This window comes from Bombus bifarius, unplaced genomic scaffold (assembly GCF_011952205.1).
Source record: "Bombus bifarius isolate JDL3187 unplaced genomic scaffold, Bbif_JDL3187 scf7180000009125, whole genome shotgun sequence".
Taxonomy (NCBI): Eukaryota; Metazoa; Arthropoda; class Insecta; order Hymenoptera; family Apidae; genus Bombus; species Bombus bifarius.
The window spans coordinates 7,822,064-7,839,190 of record NW_022884914.1 but is presented as its reverse complement, the minus strand read 5'-3'; the positions used below and the strand labels follow the sequence as shown (position 1 = coordinate 7,839,190).

Below are 17,127 nucleotides of genomic sequence, written 5' to 3'. Positions count from 1 at the left end.
TGTTATATTATGAATTATAATTTGTCAAACACATTTTCTATGAAATTAAAATAGAATTGTTTTTATCATTAATTTAATTCTTGTAAAAGTGATTTACGTAGCATATTTCGTTATCTGATACTGGAAATACAATTTATTTTCGTAGGATAATTTAGTAAAATGAAACAAGTATATTGCTCAACATAATTGAAGAATAAATAGTAATTACTATTAAAGTAAAGAATTGCAAAGGATTAATGTAAAATGCTTTTTTCACTCCTACTTATCTTTATAACTGAAAATTCAATATTTTTGCAACAATCAGTCTAAAAATCCGAATACAATGACTACATTATTTACAAACAGTATAGACAATTCGACTATAAGTATAGTTCTTAGAAAGTAAAATGTATAAATTGTAGTTCTTATGAGAATCATCGAGCTGTACACACACTGCAACAAAAGCCTGCATCTCCTGGATTTGTTAGCACTGTGTGCGGCTTTCTTTATGTATAGATTTTTTTACTGCGATTCACCAACCAGAAAGATATTTTACTATAGCTCAGTCATTTCGTCTTCGATTCCTATGTTATGTTTAAACGGTGATTTTTCGACAGAATAATTAAGGACACATTACTTTAACTTATCAGGATTAAAAAGAAATTTTTACCTTCAGTTCAGCGCAGGTTCCAACGATTTCATTGAGGCATCTAAATAATCGGAGTAATTATAATATTATTTTTTCTGTCATTTAAAATTGAAAAAGAAAAAAGTCTGCATTGCATTCTTACATTACAAATATGCGACAAGTATTTTTTTGTGTACTAATAATAAGAATTGTCCATTTAAAGCGCAATTTTAAGGTGACAAAATATTGGTGTTTGTAAGGTATTTGTCATTTTCTAATTTTTCCTTATTTTCTTTTTAATGTGAAAGAGATATTGTTTCAAAGAAAGTTAATGATTGTTTATAGAAAATTAAAATATACTGACGATTAGGTAATCTTATTTTTAATTCTTTTCTTTTCTTTTTTTTCAATTTTATCGTCTAACTTATGGTAATTAGTGCTAAAACTATTTCATAATCTTAGTGGTAGTTGCGTTTTAAATGAATAGTTCTGTATTTGTTTCTTATCAAGAGTACAAAGAGCTGTGAGATATTTTTATCTGTAGCTTTATTTTTTAATGATTTATATTTAACGACATTCTATTTATAGAGATCATATTTTGTTAATAGAGGTCTCGGTCAAGTGACGCTGTGAATTATAGGACTTATATAAACAATCATACGATAACACGTGAAAAAGGATAGTTTCAATTTTTTGAAACGCAAAGCGCTTTGTACTGAATAGTATTATTATACAGAACTATTACAGTTCTACGTGACGATATCAAATAATGCGATTATTATCAAGAAAATTTTATAAAAGCTAAAAGAATCACATTTCTGTGAATCTACACAAATGATTGTTAATATTTAGTGGTCTTAACGAAACCGACGAAAATCTTTTGTAATGTTGTGAGAGCACTATAAATCTAATAACAACTTTTGTAAGTAAGTATTATAATGGCATATTTAGAATCATGCAATGAAATGCATAGAATTCTCAATATTTACAATTCATGATATTAGTATAGTTTTTTTTAAATCATTCAGAATTATAAATCTGAAACATGAAAAAGATTAATGTTAATTTAATAGACAAACATATAATTGTGAATTTATGATCAATTGTCAAAAGAAATTAGAAAACTCTCAAAGAGATAAATTGATGTTAAAAGAAAAATATATGTATATATATAATACATATTTAAACTATATCAAAAGTTACAACTCTTCAATACAATGGAATTTTAAAGAAGTCAATAAATCAATAATAGATCTTTCTATAATATCAATGAAATTTTTGTTGTATTATCAAGATTTATAAATGTTTTAAAATACTTAGAAAAATACAAACGACACAGGCATTAGATATATATATATACTACGAATTTTCTTCTGTGATCTCGTAAAAACGTTTAAGAAACGTTAAAATATGCACAGAATATTGTAAAGTTTTACAAAATCAAATATTTAGTATTCTAATAATTTTCTTATTAGTACAAAATTAAAATCTTAAAAATGAACAAAAACATTCTGCGTTAATATTATAGAGCTTTAAAGCATTTGTTCCTGAAAGATAATAGAAAAAGATAACAAAAAATAAGTGATAGGAATGAGCGGTTTATTAATTATAATTTATTCAAATTCGGTAACAACATATAATGATGCGGATTTTTAATGAACGTAGGGGTTTAAAAAGGTCTATTTTCCGAGTATGCCATGCATGGCGCCCTTTGCACAACAATTGCTCGTTACGATTTCTTCTTTACGCATACATACATACATATATATATATACATACACATATATATATATATATATATATATATATATATATATATATATATATATATATATATATATATATATATATATATATATATATATATATATATATATATTGTTGTATAACGTACCACTTAAACCTGTTAATATTTTACTAAGTCGAAAATAGAGATTGCCTGGAGAAATGTGTATGGAGTTAATGGGTAAGTGTATAATATCACAGAATACAGCTTTAAAAATCGATACCTCCCATGGATCACGTTTGTTTTTGTACGTTTATCAATAGTCTACATTTATATATACATATATACGTATACTTCCAGTCGATATACGAGCTAAAATTTTGTTCAGACGTTTATATGTTACCCTGGTTTTTCTGAGAGCGTATCAAGTAGTTAATTGCTTTAATTGTGTAAGCAGGAATAATTAGTCCTACAAGAATCGAAGCTAAATTCGAGAATTCAAGTCACTAACATGTTAACGATTCAAGATGAAGGAAATTTTCTTCTAATTTAAACAAGAAAATTTGTGATTTTACATATTTGTTTGTTGTTCTTAGTTAATTAATTAATTAACATGCTGGTTTCTACTAGAGTCCTCGAAATTATCAATTTTGCGGATGTTCAAATTTCATCGATATAAAATTGATATTCAAGAATTCGAAATAAAAAGAAAGATAACAGGTAATAAATTGAAATTTGAGCATCGTTTTACGTTGATGATGGTCATAATTTGTATAAAGAAACATTGTACGATTTAATAAGATCGAAATTTTTGTGTACTTCATTACATATCGGTAAATTTGTCACTTTTGTATTATTCAGATACAAATTTTACAAATTCTAGTCACTTGTGCCTTTACCAAATTAAGCAAATTTTTCGATTTTCCAATTCGGAGTTTGTAGAAATAGTTGACGAAAAAATTTAATATCGTTCCCTCATGTGCTTTCAAAATCGAATCCTTTGTATAAGATGCTTTTAAAAAAAGTAATAATTATTCGTCAATTAGAATTAATTGCATAGAATGCAATTACGGCAATTATTGAGTTATTTATATTACAAAAAGAAAACGCAAGAGAGTTATATACATACATACATACTTTGCGAAATTTTACGCAACATGTAGTAGTGTATTGTTATATGTAAATCGATAACATTGTGTGTGCGCGCGCGTAGAAGTTATTTACATATAAATAATTTTACACGAAATCAATTCTTATCATGATAAATAAAATAAATATAATTCATATTTTATATCCTATACAAATATCAAGAAAGCAAAATATTTATGATTTTTGCATTAGATTCATTACATTATATTTTGCACACACTAAGAATTATAAATCACTATCGAAGTTGTAACATAATGATAGATTTAAGTATTGCGTGTCAAGAGAAGTTATATATCTTCCTAGTCAATTATGATCGTAGAAAAATCAATATTCCAATATCATAACGTATTGATCGACAAAATTGCATTTTTTGCGTGATCAAATTCATTGAGCGTAAAAAGGGGAAAGAAAAATATGCATTACATTTGTTACAAACAAATTACCATATGTCAATGTAATTCGAAATATTTAACAATATTTTGGCTCGTTACCGTAGAGTAAGGAATTTTAAATCCTGTTTTATGCAGATTGAGGCATTTTTAATAATTCTAAATATTTTTATCCTTCATATACTTTCTTTTTTGTTTTATTTAAATATATTTACTTTTAACAAAGTTGTGCAAAAGTTACGGAAAAAGTAGTTATTTTTGTTACCATATTACTATTATTTTAATCCTTAAGATATACTTATGTGGTTAGACCAATTTCTTCAATATAATAAATTTTGTTTCTTGCAGTTTAGAATTTTCTAATTTAAGGGATAATGTGATAATGAAGGAAAAATATATTCCTGACAACTTTTTAAGGGTCGAGGTTATGTACAGTGAAAATCTCACGACTCATTGTTTTAAAATGAATTTACAATGCACCCTCTTCTTTTTTCACCTTTTAAAGATACTTAAGACTATTATTAGAATGCAGCAAGTTTTTTGAAACACTCGTTTGTATAAAATTTTAGAATATATATAATTTGAATATGCCTCATACTGCATAAATATTTTGGAATTAAATAATAAATATATCAAATAAAAGAGAAGGTAAGTGTCAAATTGAAATTGGAATTCCTTAATTATATCGTGTATATAGTTGGTCGTAAAAGGTACAAAAAAATTACGATACATATACAAATATAAAATAGTACATTATTTTCTAGAATAAAACTAAATTTTTGAAATTATAACAGTCTAATTCTTAATTTTTATAAATATTTTAACAATTTCAAGTCTTTTAATAACTAATTTAAGGAATGTACTTTACTTATTACATAAGAATTTTCAATGCTCAATTTTTATTCATATACTCCTTTTACACAAATACTAGTTTCTATTGTAATTTTTATTACTTGCTTATACAAACAAAATTGTATTTGATAAAATCATTACATTTCTTTATATCATAAGAAACTCAAAAAATCTATCTTTTAAATTCAACTTCATTGTTAAACCGCGAGATTTATCTGTGATAACAATTTGTATTTCGACAATAAATTTGTAAATACGCTTATATGAGTACGCGCAAACAAATTTTTTAAAGACTAGATATAGTGTGCAGTTTTTCATTCTGTAAACTACCTGAATGAGACTTTGTTTACACGTTAATATTTGTATCTTCTTTTACGAGATTTATTTGTATATATTTGTTGTGCATGTACAATTAAGAATGAAGATTACAGGCAGTGAGTTTTTTTTCTATCATACAATTTACATGGTAAGCGTGGCCGCAATCAAATATTGCGATTCCATTATTACCTAATAGAACTGGTGTTTGAAGGGATAGTGTGCAGCAAGAACATACAGATAATTTATTCTGATAATGCATTCCCCAATGATGCGGCCCATTCTCGAAAATATTTTTATTAATCGGTTTACTTAAGTCTTTTTCAAGAACTTCTGCCACTTGATCTCGAATCTGTAAAAAACATAAATTGTTTATATATAAATTATGGTTTAGTTAAGACATAAAAGATATAGATACAAACTGAGTTTTTTCTCTCTTTAATAAATATTTTCTGATGACCCAGAAGTCAATTAAAAAATAATAATTACCTTTGTAGAACATATTGTATTGTATTCAGATGACTCCAAATTAGTTTTATTAAGATTAACGGCATACTTCATCCCATGTTGATATAAAAGTTTTGTAAATACTAATGACTGAAATATACTGCAAAAAATGAAAATACTTAATTATTTTTACCTGATTCTATGCTTAAATGTTTAGAAAGATAATACTCACTTTCTATCAATAGGAACATTTGGAATAGCTTTCTCTAATTTTATTAATAATGTCATGGCAATATCAGGTCCCTGTTTCTTCATGATTTCATATATCACAGCAGTCCAGTTTATCCATTCTTCGTGATTTCCTCTTTTTATAGACTTTCTACAGAACAGACACTGTCCCTCTTGAATTTCTTTCGCGTATGTCGCTATATAGTTCCAATGTTTCCCATCCAATAAAGGTAAAAAAATGGAAAATATAATATTATCTCTAGTTTGAAGACATTGGCGTATTAGATCATTCGTCATTATACCATGCTGTTCTGTGTAAAGTGGCAAGTAATCTCGCCACATATAAGGTACTTTGTTACATAAATTTATACACTCCTCCTTATATTCATCTAACATTTTCTTAAGAAGGGATTTACCAATCCCCAGGAACTTTGGTTCTATTAGTTCATTTGTTGGATACACACTACCACAGGTACATCTTCTGCAGCTTTGTGCATTTACATTAACAAAAGCTTTTATTATTTGTTTTATAATATTTTCATTATCTGTAGATTGTATTAGTTGTATTGAAACATTTTCTAATAAAGCATTGAAGTAACATAGTTCTACGCTTCTTAATATTTCATATACAAAGTTCTTTAGTTCATCTACATTTTCATATGAATCTTTGATAACATTCATTCTCCAATCTATATCTAAAATTATTTTTTCTAAGTCTTCTTCATCCATTGAAGGCTTAATATTACCAACTACCGTATATATAATTTCCAGATCTGCTTGTATTCTTTGTGTTACACTTTTGTTCAAATTCAATTTTTCTTTGGTTTCATCATGACCTTCTTCTACATCCTTGGCTGTATTGCAATTCGTGTCTTCATCCTTTTTCGTTTTATTATCGGAACCATCCAATAAATTGGTTGATGTTTTTTCTTTTTCTATGTTTAATTCGGTTTCAAAAAGCCTTTCATTATTTTGCAAAGAACAATAGGATACAGAATGAAGCCCCAAATTTTCCTCATCTTTCAGGTCTGAATTTCCGCAATTAACGACTACAATACCTGAATCTAATTTTTTTGGAATTATTTTTATATTAGATTCCAATAAAAGTATTAAAGGATGTAATAATGTTGACAATTCATCATCTTTAAATATCTGCAACCTATTCTCTATATCACAAACATTATTAATCTCAGTATTATTTACTAATTTTTTTAATTGTAGTTTATACATGAGGCATATCTCTAAACATTCATAATATTTCTTTTTATTATACAATCGTAATATTAAGGAATCTAAGAAATATAAAACTAAACAATGAAATTCCCCATCAGAGGTCATCAAATATATTTTATTCTCAATAGTTTCTGCTAAAGATATATTTGAAAATTCATTATTCCACAGTACCACAGTTGCAGTCAGGGGATCAATAATGTATAGGCCAGTAGAAGTATATGAAAATAAATACTTCTCTCCAATAACAGACAGATAGGAGAAATTAATAGATTGTGGCAGCCAGGTTGGTTCTGTTTGCTTTTGATAAACAGATTTTCTAATGCTTGGCCTACATATTCTTATAGGTGGAATAGCAAGTGCTTCTTTAAACTGATGAGTTTTCATTACTATTCCATTTGCAGACACTTCCCAAAGTCTAGATCCTGGTCTAGCACAAAAGATTTGAGGAAAATTTTCTTCTTGTATCTTACTGTTACCTTCTGCAATGAAATTAAAGGAACCCTTTTTATTGACTACTTTCCCTTCCTTTTGGCTGTCTGGAGCATTCTTATTCTCTATAAGGCATGTTTTATAGAAACAGGCACCAAATTCTCCATGCCGTGCTTTATTTCCTATTTGTTTATACTGTTCCTGTATTGTATCACATATGTAACAACGAGTCAAAGTTGACACTAATAATAAAGGTGATAAGAAATTAAGTTGTACAACGCTTGAATCTAAATTCATCAATGTACAAGTTGGTGCTTGAAACATGCCATTTACCTGAAAGATTATCATTTTATTAGTATTAGTTTACTCTTAGAACAATCTATATAAAACATAAAAGTTACTAATTTAGTAAAATATATGTTAATAATGTTTAAAATATTAAAATATTAAAGACTTATACCGTAAAAATAGATAGTGCCATAACAGAAACTTTTCCATGCCCATCTCCAATATATACCTCAGAGCTATTATCATTCCAACACAGGCAGTTAACTCGTTTGTGAATGTGCTCGGTTGATATAGCTATCAATTTTGGCGTAGATTTTAGAGCTATTAGACAAACTATGCCACGATTTGTTGTCAAGGCAATCGTTTTCTCATCAGGTGATATGAGAATACGAGAAACTGCACCTTCCTGGTGTTATAAAGATAATAATTAGAAATTATCTTTTTTATAATCTTTTACATTGAATTGATATATAAATTATGTAATTTCTTACTATAGTACATTAAGGAAAATTTATGTACCGATAAGGGTATTAACTGTATAAATGAGCATGGTTTCCTTGAAAATAGATAAATACTGCCACTGGTTGAACCTAATACAATATAGCTGGAAGACGTATTGAAACATGTATACTGAAACATAATTAATTTCATATTACTCTCAAATTCTACTTTCATAGAAACAAACTTTTTGAAACTATTTTATTACAATTTTAAGAATACTACTTAAAAAAAAAACAAGTATATATTTCTGTCCCATTTGAGAATTAAAAGAAAAACAGCATTTAGTTTAATTGGTTCTTACTATAAGTAGAATTTGTTATACACAATATATTTAATTCCATCTCACTTATTTAAATTTCTAAAATAAAATGTAATTTTCTAAAACAGATATATATGCTGTATGACACTGAAAAATAATTTCGTTTCAAATATTTGTGCAATTTCAAATTGTACTCCAAGCAATCGCATAAACCTTATTTAACAATAAACTAAATTAGAATGTGTATAGTGAGTCGTTAAAAATGTAATTAGTAGAAACAACACAATATTATGATAACACATAACATGCATTATTGTGTTGCATAAGAATTGTTTTTCAACTTTAAAGAAATACCTTGATTCGTTGAGTTGAGTTGATAGGCTTGTAAAGAAGAGGATTTATTTCCTCGTACTCTGATAACACGTAAGGAAATTCCTGCATAGTCCGCAAAAGTCTCGTGCGTAACTTATGATGAGTAACGATAGTTATTACGCACGAGTTTTACGATAATTAACTCTAATAAACTACGTTAAGTTTTTGCATATAGGTTCATACACACATACGCGGTTCACCGTGTTTCATACATGACTGTGAGATATATTTCATATAAGATTTGCGGAGCATCGAACGTTTTCATATAGAGGGCCGTCCTTACTATTTAAAGTTACTTACATGCTATAAGCAGTGGCTGTCAATAGATTAATTATAGGATCGTTTTATTTAAAATCTTTTTACATTGCTTAGGTTTTATAAAGTTGAATAGAATGTATGTTATTTAATTCAAAATAGTCTACTTCAAACTTGGTCATTAACATTTTTCTGCCTATTCTGAACTCGAATTTAAATCAAATTTAATTCAAACTTAATTCAAATCTACCATAAATATATCCATTTCTTACGCATATTTTTGATATTAAAACTAAACAGCGGCCGCATATACAAAACATTATTGAAGATATTATTTATTTAATTAAAATATTAAATATATACGATGAAATTAAACATTCAATATTAGTAAATTAAATTTACTAGTTTTTCACAATGTCATGTGTGGGTCAACATCCTAAAAAGGCATTTGGTTTTTATTATCATACAAAGAAGTAATATTTGTCACAAGTTATGAAACTGAATAAGTATATCATCATCTTCCTTTGCAGTCAATGTTTTCTTTCATTGGAATAGTCATTAATATTTTCGCGATTCTTGCGGAAGCTGTGACGTTTTACTATTTTCGAGATGTTTTACTATGTCCTTGATTGCAGAGGGTTTTACAAGATTTTCCATGCTTCCATGTATCAAAAGACGTCTACGATCTTCATTTTTTTTTGCAAGTACTTCCAAAAGCTGTTGATTTCTCTTCCCTCTATAAATAGGATGAATTGTCGCGTTACGTTTGACCTGTAATTTTTATTATGTTGTTAAAAGATCGAATGTAATTTAATTTAATAAACATTTATTCAATTAATTAAAAAATATATATATTTAATTGTTTTACCTGCTCAAAATTTTCTTGATGGAAAACGATTGCTTGATATGAAGAAGTTCTTTGTAATATTTTATCATTTTTACAACCAATTATTTTTGTGTCCTCCAATAAATGATCACAAGACATAAAGCGTTGAGGTCTCTCCTTAGTTTTAGACTTTTTCCACTTTATCATGGACACAAAGAAATTTTTGAGCGACTTACTTCTATTGAGTCTTTCTGTGAAAGTATTTCTGTCTAAATTTCTCTCCTCCCTCTCTGAATGTATAAATATTTTCTCTAACGCATTTTTTTTGTGATCGTCTTGGTCGTTTTCTAAAAAATAGGAATTTATAGTATCTGTTCGATTTTGTAACTCGACCCGATATCGATTAGGATCGAACGAAGAAGAATCATAAAATTTTTTTCTTTCATGGTTACAGACTTCGATGTCATTTCTTGAACTGTAGTGTACATAACCTTCTTTATAATATTTTTTATTTGATTGTTCATTTATTTTAAAATTATTCTCTTGCTTATTGAAAGTTTCGTCTACTGATTTCTTAGAATTACTATTTTGAATATAGATTTCTAGGGAAGCTTTTTTTCTCGTTCCAATATTTGAAGATACAGGTAGGTGATATCTGGTAGGCGTTTCTGGTCGAGAATTCTGTATCTTGTTATTATCTTCCAAAGATACTTTACTTGTTTCTGTTTCCATATTTGAAATTGGAATTTCATTTTTTATCTTGTTAGAGGTCTCAACTTTTCTATTGAAGGAATGATCAAAATTAAGATTCGAGTCATTTCTTCTGTTATATTTTGTAAAAAATTCGTCATTTGCTGTACAAGCTTTGTTCTTTTTTTCCAAAGAAGCAATTATTTTCCTCACGAAGTTTTGGGATTTATTCGCAAATTGCACCTCTTTTGGCTCACAAAATAAGTTTTCCCTAAAACATTTCTTTCTTACTTTGAAATTTTGGAAAGTATAGCTTGTGTATTTGTTTTCAATCGAAATAGAATTATTTTGTGATTTCTCCTCATTGTTTACTATTTCCGAAGTATCTGACGTAGGTTTCAAATGATTGCTTCCTGACTGTAGCGCCATCTTCTTCATTAGTTTTTATCTTTAAATGCAAAATAATAACAGGGAAGGAATTTCTCTTTGGTAATAAGTACACAAGTAGTATAGCTTGTAAATTTTTGATACTTTTTCACTTCTTGGATTCAAAATGTATTATGTTTGTGTCTCGACACTTAGAACGGTAATGACAACGTCTGTAATTTGTTGCTCGTTATTCCGTTAGGTGATAAATATGGTAAAGGTCATACACGCGTGTGTACTTCGGAATGTACACTTTATTTGAAATAGATTAATTTTTTCAGGTTCTTCTTATGTTGTTCTTAATCTTTCATAATATCAAACGAGGATGATACATTATTTGTATCACACACATACACACACAGAATGCACATATATAGTAATATAGAATGATTAAAATCGTTTGTAAACTATTAGCTGTGTGACAAAGTACATACAGAATAAAATTTACATCATTTCAAAAGAGATACGTATCTGCAAAAGTTTAAGGATACTTTCTGTCTTACATTATTTGTGTACAAGATTTTGAAGATTATTTTGTATTGAATAAAAGGCTGTCCATTGATCACGCTTTAGAATTTTGCAATCAATTATTCATAGCAATTACATAAAAAATAATCGATTTGAAATTTCAAGCGTTCTACGACTTTCTGCTGTGTTATTATTCGTTCGCGTAATTAATTATAAAAATATAGATCTGTAAAAGCGATTTATAGAAAAGGGAATTTGTTTTATGTAATTCAAATATATATATTGAAGATTATTTTTATTTTTGTTTAGATTTAAATTTATATTCTTTGCTTTATTTCTCCAAATCTACTTTTACAATTATCATTATCATTATCATTATCACGATATTATTTTGTATTATTTTTAAAAGATTATGATCATGCTGCTATAACAAATATTGCTTCAAAGATGCTGACTTACTTCGCATAAGAAATATTTTACAAAATAATTTTACTATTATATTGGAATTCCGAAATACTAGAACTTTGTAAGAATTCTCTCTACGATTTTTCGTTAAAGAAGCATTACTATACTTTACAGTAGTAGACACTATGTACTAGATGGCAAATAAGTCAGTGTTAAAACTTAATCTTATAATTAAACATTCCATTGCGTTTTAATTTTCATTCATACATTTCGTCGCATTCGGGATTCTAATGAATCCATTGATTCTGAAATACGTTAGCAAATAATTAATTTGTAGTATTACAAAGAAAAAAAATTAGATTGAATTTTAGAAAAGAGTTTTGCCAGTATCTTTTTAACGCGAAAGAGTTAAAAAAAAAGATTAATATAGGAACGTTAAAAGTGGTTTATATACGTAACTATTACCTAGTATTACAAGAATTTTTGTAGCTAATTTTCCACTAGAAAATTTCCAAATAAGTTCCTAGCCGAGACAATTTATTTCTATATAGTTATCAGTGACTATCGCCGAGTATCCTGGCATTTGTTCGAATCGCCAGAGAAAAAATTTTTCATCGAAGACATGAATAAATTGTATATATAATGGACAATACTATGTTTCATCAAACACGTACATTGAAACAATATCTTAAAATCCGCTTTATACACTTATGATTCGCATAGTTTATAGCTTTGAACATCACAACTGTGTCTTCACGTTGTCCTAGTCAGACTGAAAAGTATATTTAATGTAAAATAAAACTAGTTTGCTATACTATCGATGCATTATTTCGATACTAATATCGATAGAACATCACTTCCAATATAACTTTTTTACAAAAAACTAGTTAAGTTTATCGGTAAAAAACAATCAAAATCAAATTCTTCATTTTCAGATATTAAACAATATTAGATAGATATAGGAAATACAGTTTCGTATGCATATAATATGCGTGAAACGATTGAACATTCACAATTAAAATAATTCGTTATTCTAAGAGATTCGAGCTCGACTTGAAAGAGGAAGGCACATTTGAATTTCACGGAATGCCTACAATATTCAGACTTCGTTCATATCATTAGTAAATATAAAATCACATTATTTTGATCAATCACTTGCTTGCAATAAAAAAGAAAAAAAATAGATCAAAGTTGAATTGCAATGAATTTGAAAATTATTTACCGCCAATTTGTCGCATGCGTAATGTAACGAAATGTTCGCAAAAATATGAATATTCTCAATGTAACTTCGATCTTTCCAGTCTTTGTAATATTCAATATACCTATTATTACATATACATATACATTAAATTTTATTATATACATATACTATATCTAATTTCATTATACCACAATATTATTATTTTATATTTGCAGAATACTCAAAAGATACGATACGTGTTATATCCAGTCACTGGAAGCATCATCTGGAAAGTATCGAAGCAAATATCCAAATATTCGCGATTGTAGAAATAAATTCTCTGGCAATCAGATTACATTTTACGTCAAATTGAATCATGAAATAATTCGCAAATTCCTCTCTTTTGACTTTTACCGACTTAATCACTCGTAAAGAGTGACTACATTTTTCTCTGATGACTATTGAATGTAAATAAGTTTTTATCAGAAATTTTTGATACACTCGCTACCGTGGGAAAACTCAATGGTCGAAAAATAAGATCCACTCTAATCAGAGTATCCTGAATCTATCACTACGGTCTCGTGGAACAATTTCTTGGAGAGTGGGTTGCTCGTCTTGTAACTAGCTCCCCAGCTTGTTTGTAATGAATATTCGACTTCATTCGGGCTTTTAATCGGACTGATACATGGAGAGTGATCAGGGTTGGACCATTCGGAGATCATGCTCAATAGAGAACTACTTCTTGGTAGTGTAGATCTAGGTATGGATATCCAATAAACAGAATCATCCCCAGCACTTTTCTTCTCTTTGGCTTCCAACGTGTCTTCTTTGAGGCATTCAGAAACGAATGTTTGATCGTCGTCGCTGTTCAGAGTCGGCGATCTTTGACTATAATCACTGTAATCCGTATCCATGGGGAAGTTTGATGTGACGTAGGATTTTGTCTCTGATTCGCTGGGGTTGTCTTCGTCGATTGTAGAACTTCTTGATAATAGGGTTGTCACTCCAGAAATGTCTCCCTTATCCAAAGCATTCACTATTTGCTTCACATAGCACTCTTTGTCATCATCTTGGCTATGACGCGGCTGCAACGATTTTCTCTTTTCTTTTTCATTTAAGTTTCGAACGATCTCTCGAACTATATTCTTCTTGCAATTCAATTGTTTACTCTGTAACGAAAGCTCAAAGTCTATGGAGTCACTCGATTCTTGGAAACTGCTGTGCGTTGAATTCATTTCGAAGATAAACGTCTTTTCCAGAAGATTCGGAGATATCTTCTTAAATCTTCGAATATTCTCAGACTTGTTCGACACATTCATTGATTTGTTTTCGAAAATCAAAGATCTCTCCAGTATGCTGGGTGAAATATTCTTTTCTTTTGGACTATTGATGATGATAGCAGGTGAAAATAGTTGGGCTTGAGAGAATTTTGGAGTAGAATTGGCACGAAGTTTGAAGAATTTTGGCTTTACATCTGGTCCATTTAAAGGAGTCGTCACAACTTCAGAAGCTTGAGAGAATTTTGGAGTAGATTTGGTACGATATTTGAAAAATTTCGGCTCTACATCTGACGTACTTAAAGGAGTCGTCACAACTTCGGCAGCTTGAGAGTATTTTGGAGTAGATTTGGCACCATATTTGAAAAATTTCGGCTCTACATCTGGCGTACTTAAAGGAGTCGTCACAACTTCGGAAGCTTGAGAGAATTTTGGAGTAGATTTGGTATGATATTTGAAAAATTTCGGCTCTACATCTGGCGTACTTAAAGGAGTCGTCACAACTTCGGAAGCTTGAGAGAATTTTGGAATAGATTTGGTATGATATTTGAAAAATTTCGGCTCTACATCTGGCGTACTTAAAGGAGTCGTCACAACTTCGGAAGCTTGAGAGAATTTTGGAGTAGATTTGGTATGATATTTGAAAAATTTCGGCTCTACATTTGGCGTACTTAAAGGAGTCGTCACAACTTCGGAAGCTTGAGAGAATTTTGGAGTAGATTTGGTATGATATTTGAAAAATTTCGGCTCTACATCTGGCGTACTTAAAGGAGTCGTCACAACTTCGGAAGCTTGAGAGAATTTTGGAGTAGATTTGGTATGATATTTGAAAAATTTCGGCTCTACATTTGGCGTACTTAAAGGAGTCGTCACAACTTCGGAAGCTTGAGAGAATTTTGGAGTAGATTTGGTATGATATTTGAAAAATTTCGGCTCTACATCTGGCGTACTTAAAGGAGTCGTCACAACTTCGGAAGCTTGAGAGAATTTTGGAGTAGATTTGGTATGATATTTGAAAAATTTCGGCTCTACATTTGGCGTACTTAAAGGAGTCGTCACAACTTCGGAAGCTTGAGAGAATTTTGGAGTAGATTTGGCACCATATTTGACGTAGTTTGGCTTTTCTAGTGTTTCTAAAATAGTCGTTACAGCTTGGGGAGCTTGAAAGCTGACGTTCGTTTGTCTATTCTCTCTTCTTTTGTCTATTATCACATCGACGTTTCGTAAATCTTCAGTCTTAGTAGTCCTATCAACGTTAAATGGTCGTTCCTTTAAAACAAACGTCTCTCTACTATCGTCACCGTTATAGTCGTCATTACACATGTCTTCATTTGGAAATTCAATCTTCGGACCGGGTGGAAAAATGATATTTATGTTTTGGATTTTTCTAGAAGGCGACATTTTAGGAAAAGTCTTGGAAATTTGTCTAGGGAACTTCATTACCGGAATGTTCAAGTCCAATATTTCTTCCTTGGGTGAAGAAGACTTCGTCGAGGATCTCGTGTGTTTAGTTTCTGGTAATATTTGCTGACAAAATGTTTTGTTGTTGTAGGATGTTATAGGCGGTGCCACTTTCTTAGCTTTCTCGTGTACATTTTCCTTCACATGTGGAGATATATCTGAAATTCAAAATTATATTGTTAATATAACACAGTCAATATAACTGGCATACTTCTTTAAAAAAAGACCATGACTTACAATTAAAAAATCTGTCATTTGTTATCTCTACATTTTTATAAGAATCGAACATTAACAAATACCTATTGAATCGGAAGACGATGAATTTGATATATAGTTTCTTCTGAAAGTAGGATTCTTCCATGATGGTAGACGATATTCAATCTGCATGCCTTTTAATATCCTTTGTGGATTCGCATATTTGTTTTTATACCAATTTGTGGTGGAAATTTTTTGAAGAGACTGCTGAATTTTTAATTCGGTTTCCGCCAATTGCCTACTCTATTAAAGAAAAATAAGAAACAAAAATTATTAAAATATTCAGATCAAATAAAACTTAATTCTGTAATAAAAATCATGTATACGTAAAATTCCTCGACGTTCTAATATTAGTGATTGCAAACTAATTAATAATACAATTGATGCTCTGTGGCAAAAGAGTAACGATAATTAACGTATTGAATGTATGAAATACAAAATAAAATTGCAAAGTAAAGGGCTAAGGGAAATTTATTCAACGAAGCTGAACAAAATTTAATTATTGATTAAAGTTATACATTTTCAAAAGTCCGTTAAAATCATAATACATAAATTAGTTAAATAATTTTTCTTCGATTGTATCACGTATATTCAATAGTCTGTTCGAGGTCAAAGTAAATCACAGAATGTCAGTTACAAATTATGACAAATAGTACATTTCGAATAAGAAAACCATTTGATAAGGAAGAAATTTGCAATCACAGATTCAAATTCATAAAATCAACTTACGCGTTCATTGTCAACAAACAGCATATTATTTTTAATCCACTCTACTGCCATTTTCAATTAACAATTATCACCAAAACGAACAAGTGAAAATCACCCAAAAATCGAAAGGACTAGAACGGAAAACCAATCTTCTAACGCACCTTCCCGTAAATGACATGCCAACCCTCTGTGAGCTCCTTAATATAGTCGACTGGATCCAAATTCCCCCACTTCTGGAACAAGACGAATATTAGACGTGGATTCTTATTTCCAAGTACAGTTATTTGCAGTTTCTAGGAATCCTCGAAGGGTGCTTAGAGACTCCGTACCTGCAAATAAAGAATTACGAGACTACCTCGAGAGGTTTTATTGTAGCTTACT

At 29.3% G+C, this 17,127-nt stretch overlaps 3 protein-coding genes across 3 annotated transcripts; all 3 read right to left on the bottom strand.

Annotated features, from left to right (window-relative positions):
- Positions 1 to 2,488: 2,488 nt before the first annotated feature.
- Positions 2,489 to 9,011, bottom strand: LOC117213725. Its single transcript, XM_033459307.1, has 6 exons — positions 8,778 to 9,011; positions 8,183 to 8,293; positions 7,836 to 8,069; positions 5,718 to 7,708; positions 5,528 to 5,645; positions 2,489 to 5,390 (listed from the first exon to the last, which is right to left on the bottom strand). Exons 1-6 carry the CDS (start codon positions 8,862 to 8,864, stop codon positions 5,136 to 5,138), a joined length of 2,796 nt encoding a protein of 931 aa, XP_033315198.1. The 5' UTR covers positions 8,865 to 9,011; the 3' UTR covers positions 2,489 to 5,135.
- A 249-nt stretch (positions 9,012 to 9,260) lies between these two features.
- Positions 9,261 to 11,342, bottom strand: LOC117213726. Its single transcript, XM_033459308.1, has 2 exons — positions 9,919 to 11,342; positions 9,261 to 9,821 (listed from the first exon to the last, which is right to left on the bottom strand). Exons 1-2 carry the CDS (start codon positions 11,002 to 11,004, stop codon positions 9,609 to 9,611), a joined length of 1,299 nt encoding a protein of 432 aa, XP_033315199.1. The 5' UTR covers positions 11,005 to 11,342; the 3' UTR covers positions 9,261 to 9,608.
- Positions 11,343 to 11,865: 523 nt separating this feature from the next.
- On the bottom strand, positions 11,866 to 16,818 carry LOC117213677 (probable GPI-anchored adhesin-like protein PGA55). The gene is made up of 3 exons (XM_033459218.1): positions 16,768 to 16,818; positions 16,083 to 16,281; positions 11,866 to 15,941 (listed from the first exon to the last, which is right to left on the bottom strand). Exons 1-3 carry the CDS (start codon positions 16,816 to 16,818, stop codon positions 13,591 to 13,593), a joined length of 2,601 nt encoding a protein of 866 aa, XP_033315109.1. The 3' UTR covers positions 11,866 to 13,590.
- Positions 16,819 to 17,127: the final 309 nt, after the last annotated feature.

Coding starts and splice junctions, on each gene's coding strand:
- LOC117213726 (XM_033459308.1), bottom strand. CDS start 11,004: ATGAAGAAGATGGCGCTACAGTCAGGAAGCAATCATTTGAAACCTACG. Junction 9,822..9,918: donor ATCAAGAAAATTTTGAGCAG/GTAAAACAATTA, acceptor TAAAAATTACAG/GTCAAACGTAACGCGACAAT.
- LOC117213725 (XM_033459307.1), bottom strand. CDS start 8,864: ATGCAGGAATTTCCTTACGTGTTATCAGAGTACGAGGAAATAAATCCT. Junction 7,709..7,835: donor TGGCACTATCTATTTTTACG/GTATAAGTCTTT, acceptor ATAATCTTTCAG/GTAAATGGCATGTTTCAAGC. Junction 5,646..5,717: donor AATGTTCCTATTGATAGAAA/GTGAGTATTATC, acceptor CATTTTTTGCAG/TATATTTCAGTCATTAGTAT.
- LOC117213677 (XM_033459218.1), bottom strand. CDS start 16,818: ATGGCAGTAGAGTGGATTAAAAATAATATGCTGTTTGTTGACAATGAA. Junction 16,282..16,767: donor TGTTTGTTGACAATGAACGC/GTAAGTTGATTT, acceptor TTTCTTTAATAG/AGTAGGCAATTGGCGGAAAC. Junction 15,942..16,082: donor ATCGTCTTCCGATTCAATAG/GTATTTGTTAAT, acceptor TTTGAATTTCAG/ATATATCTCCACATGTGAAG.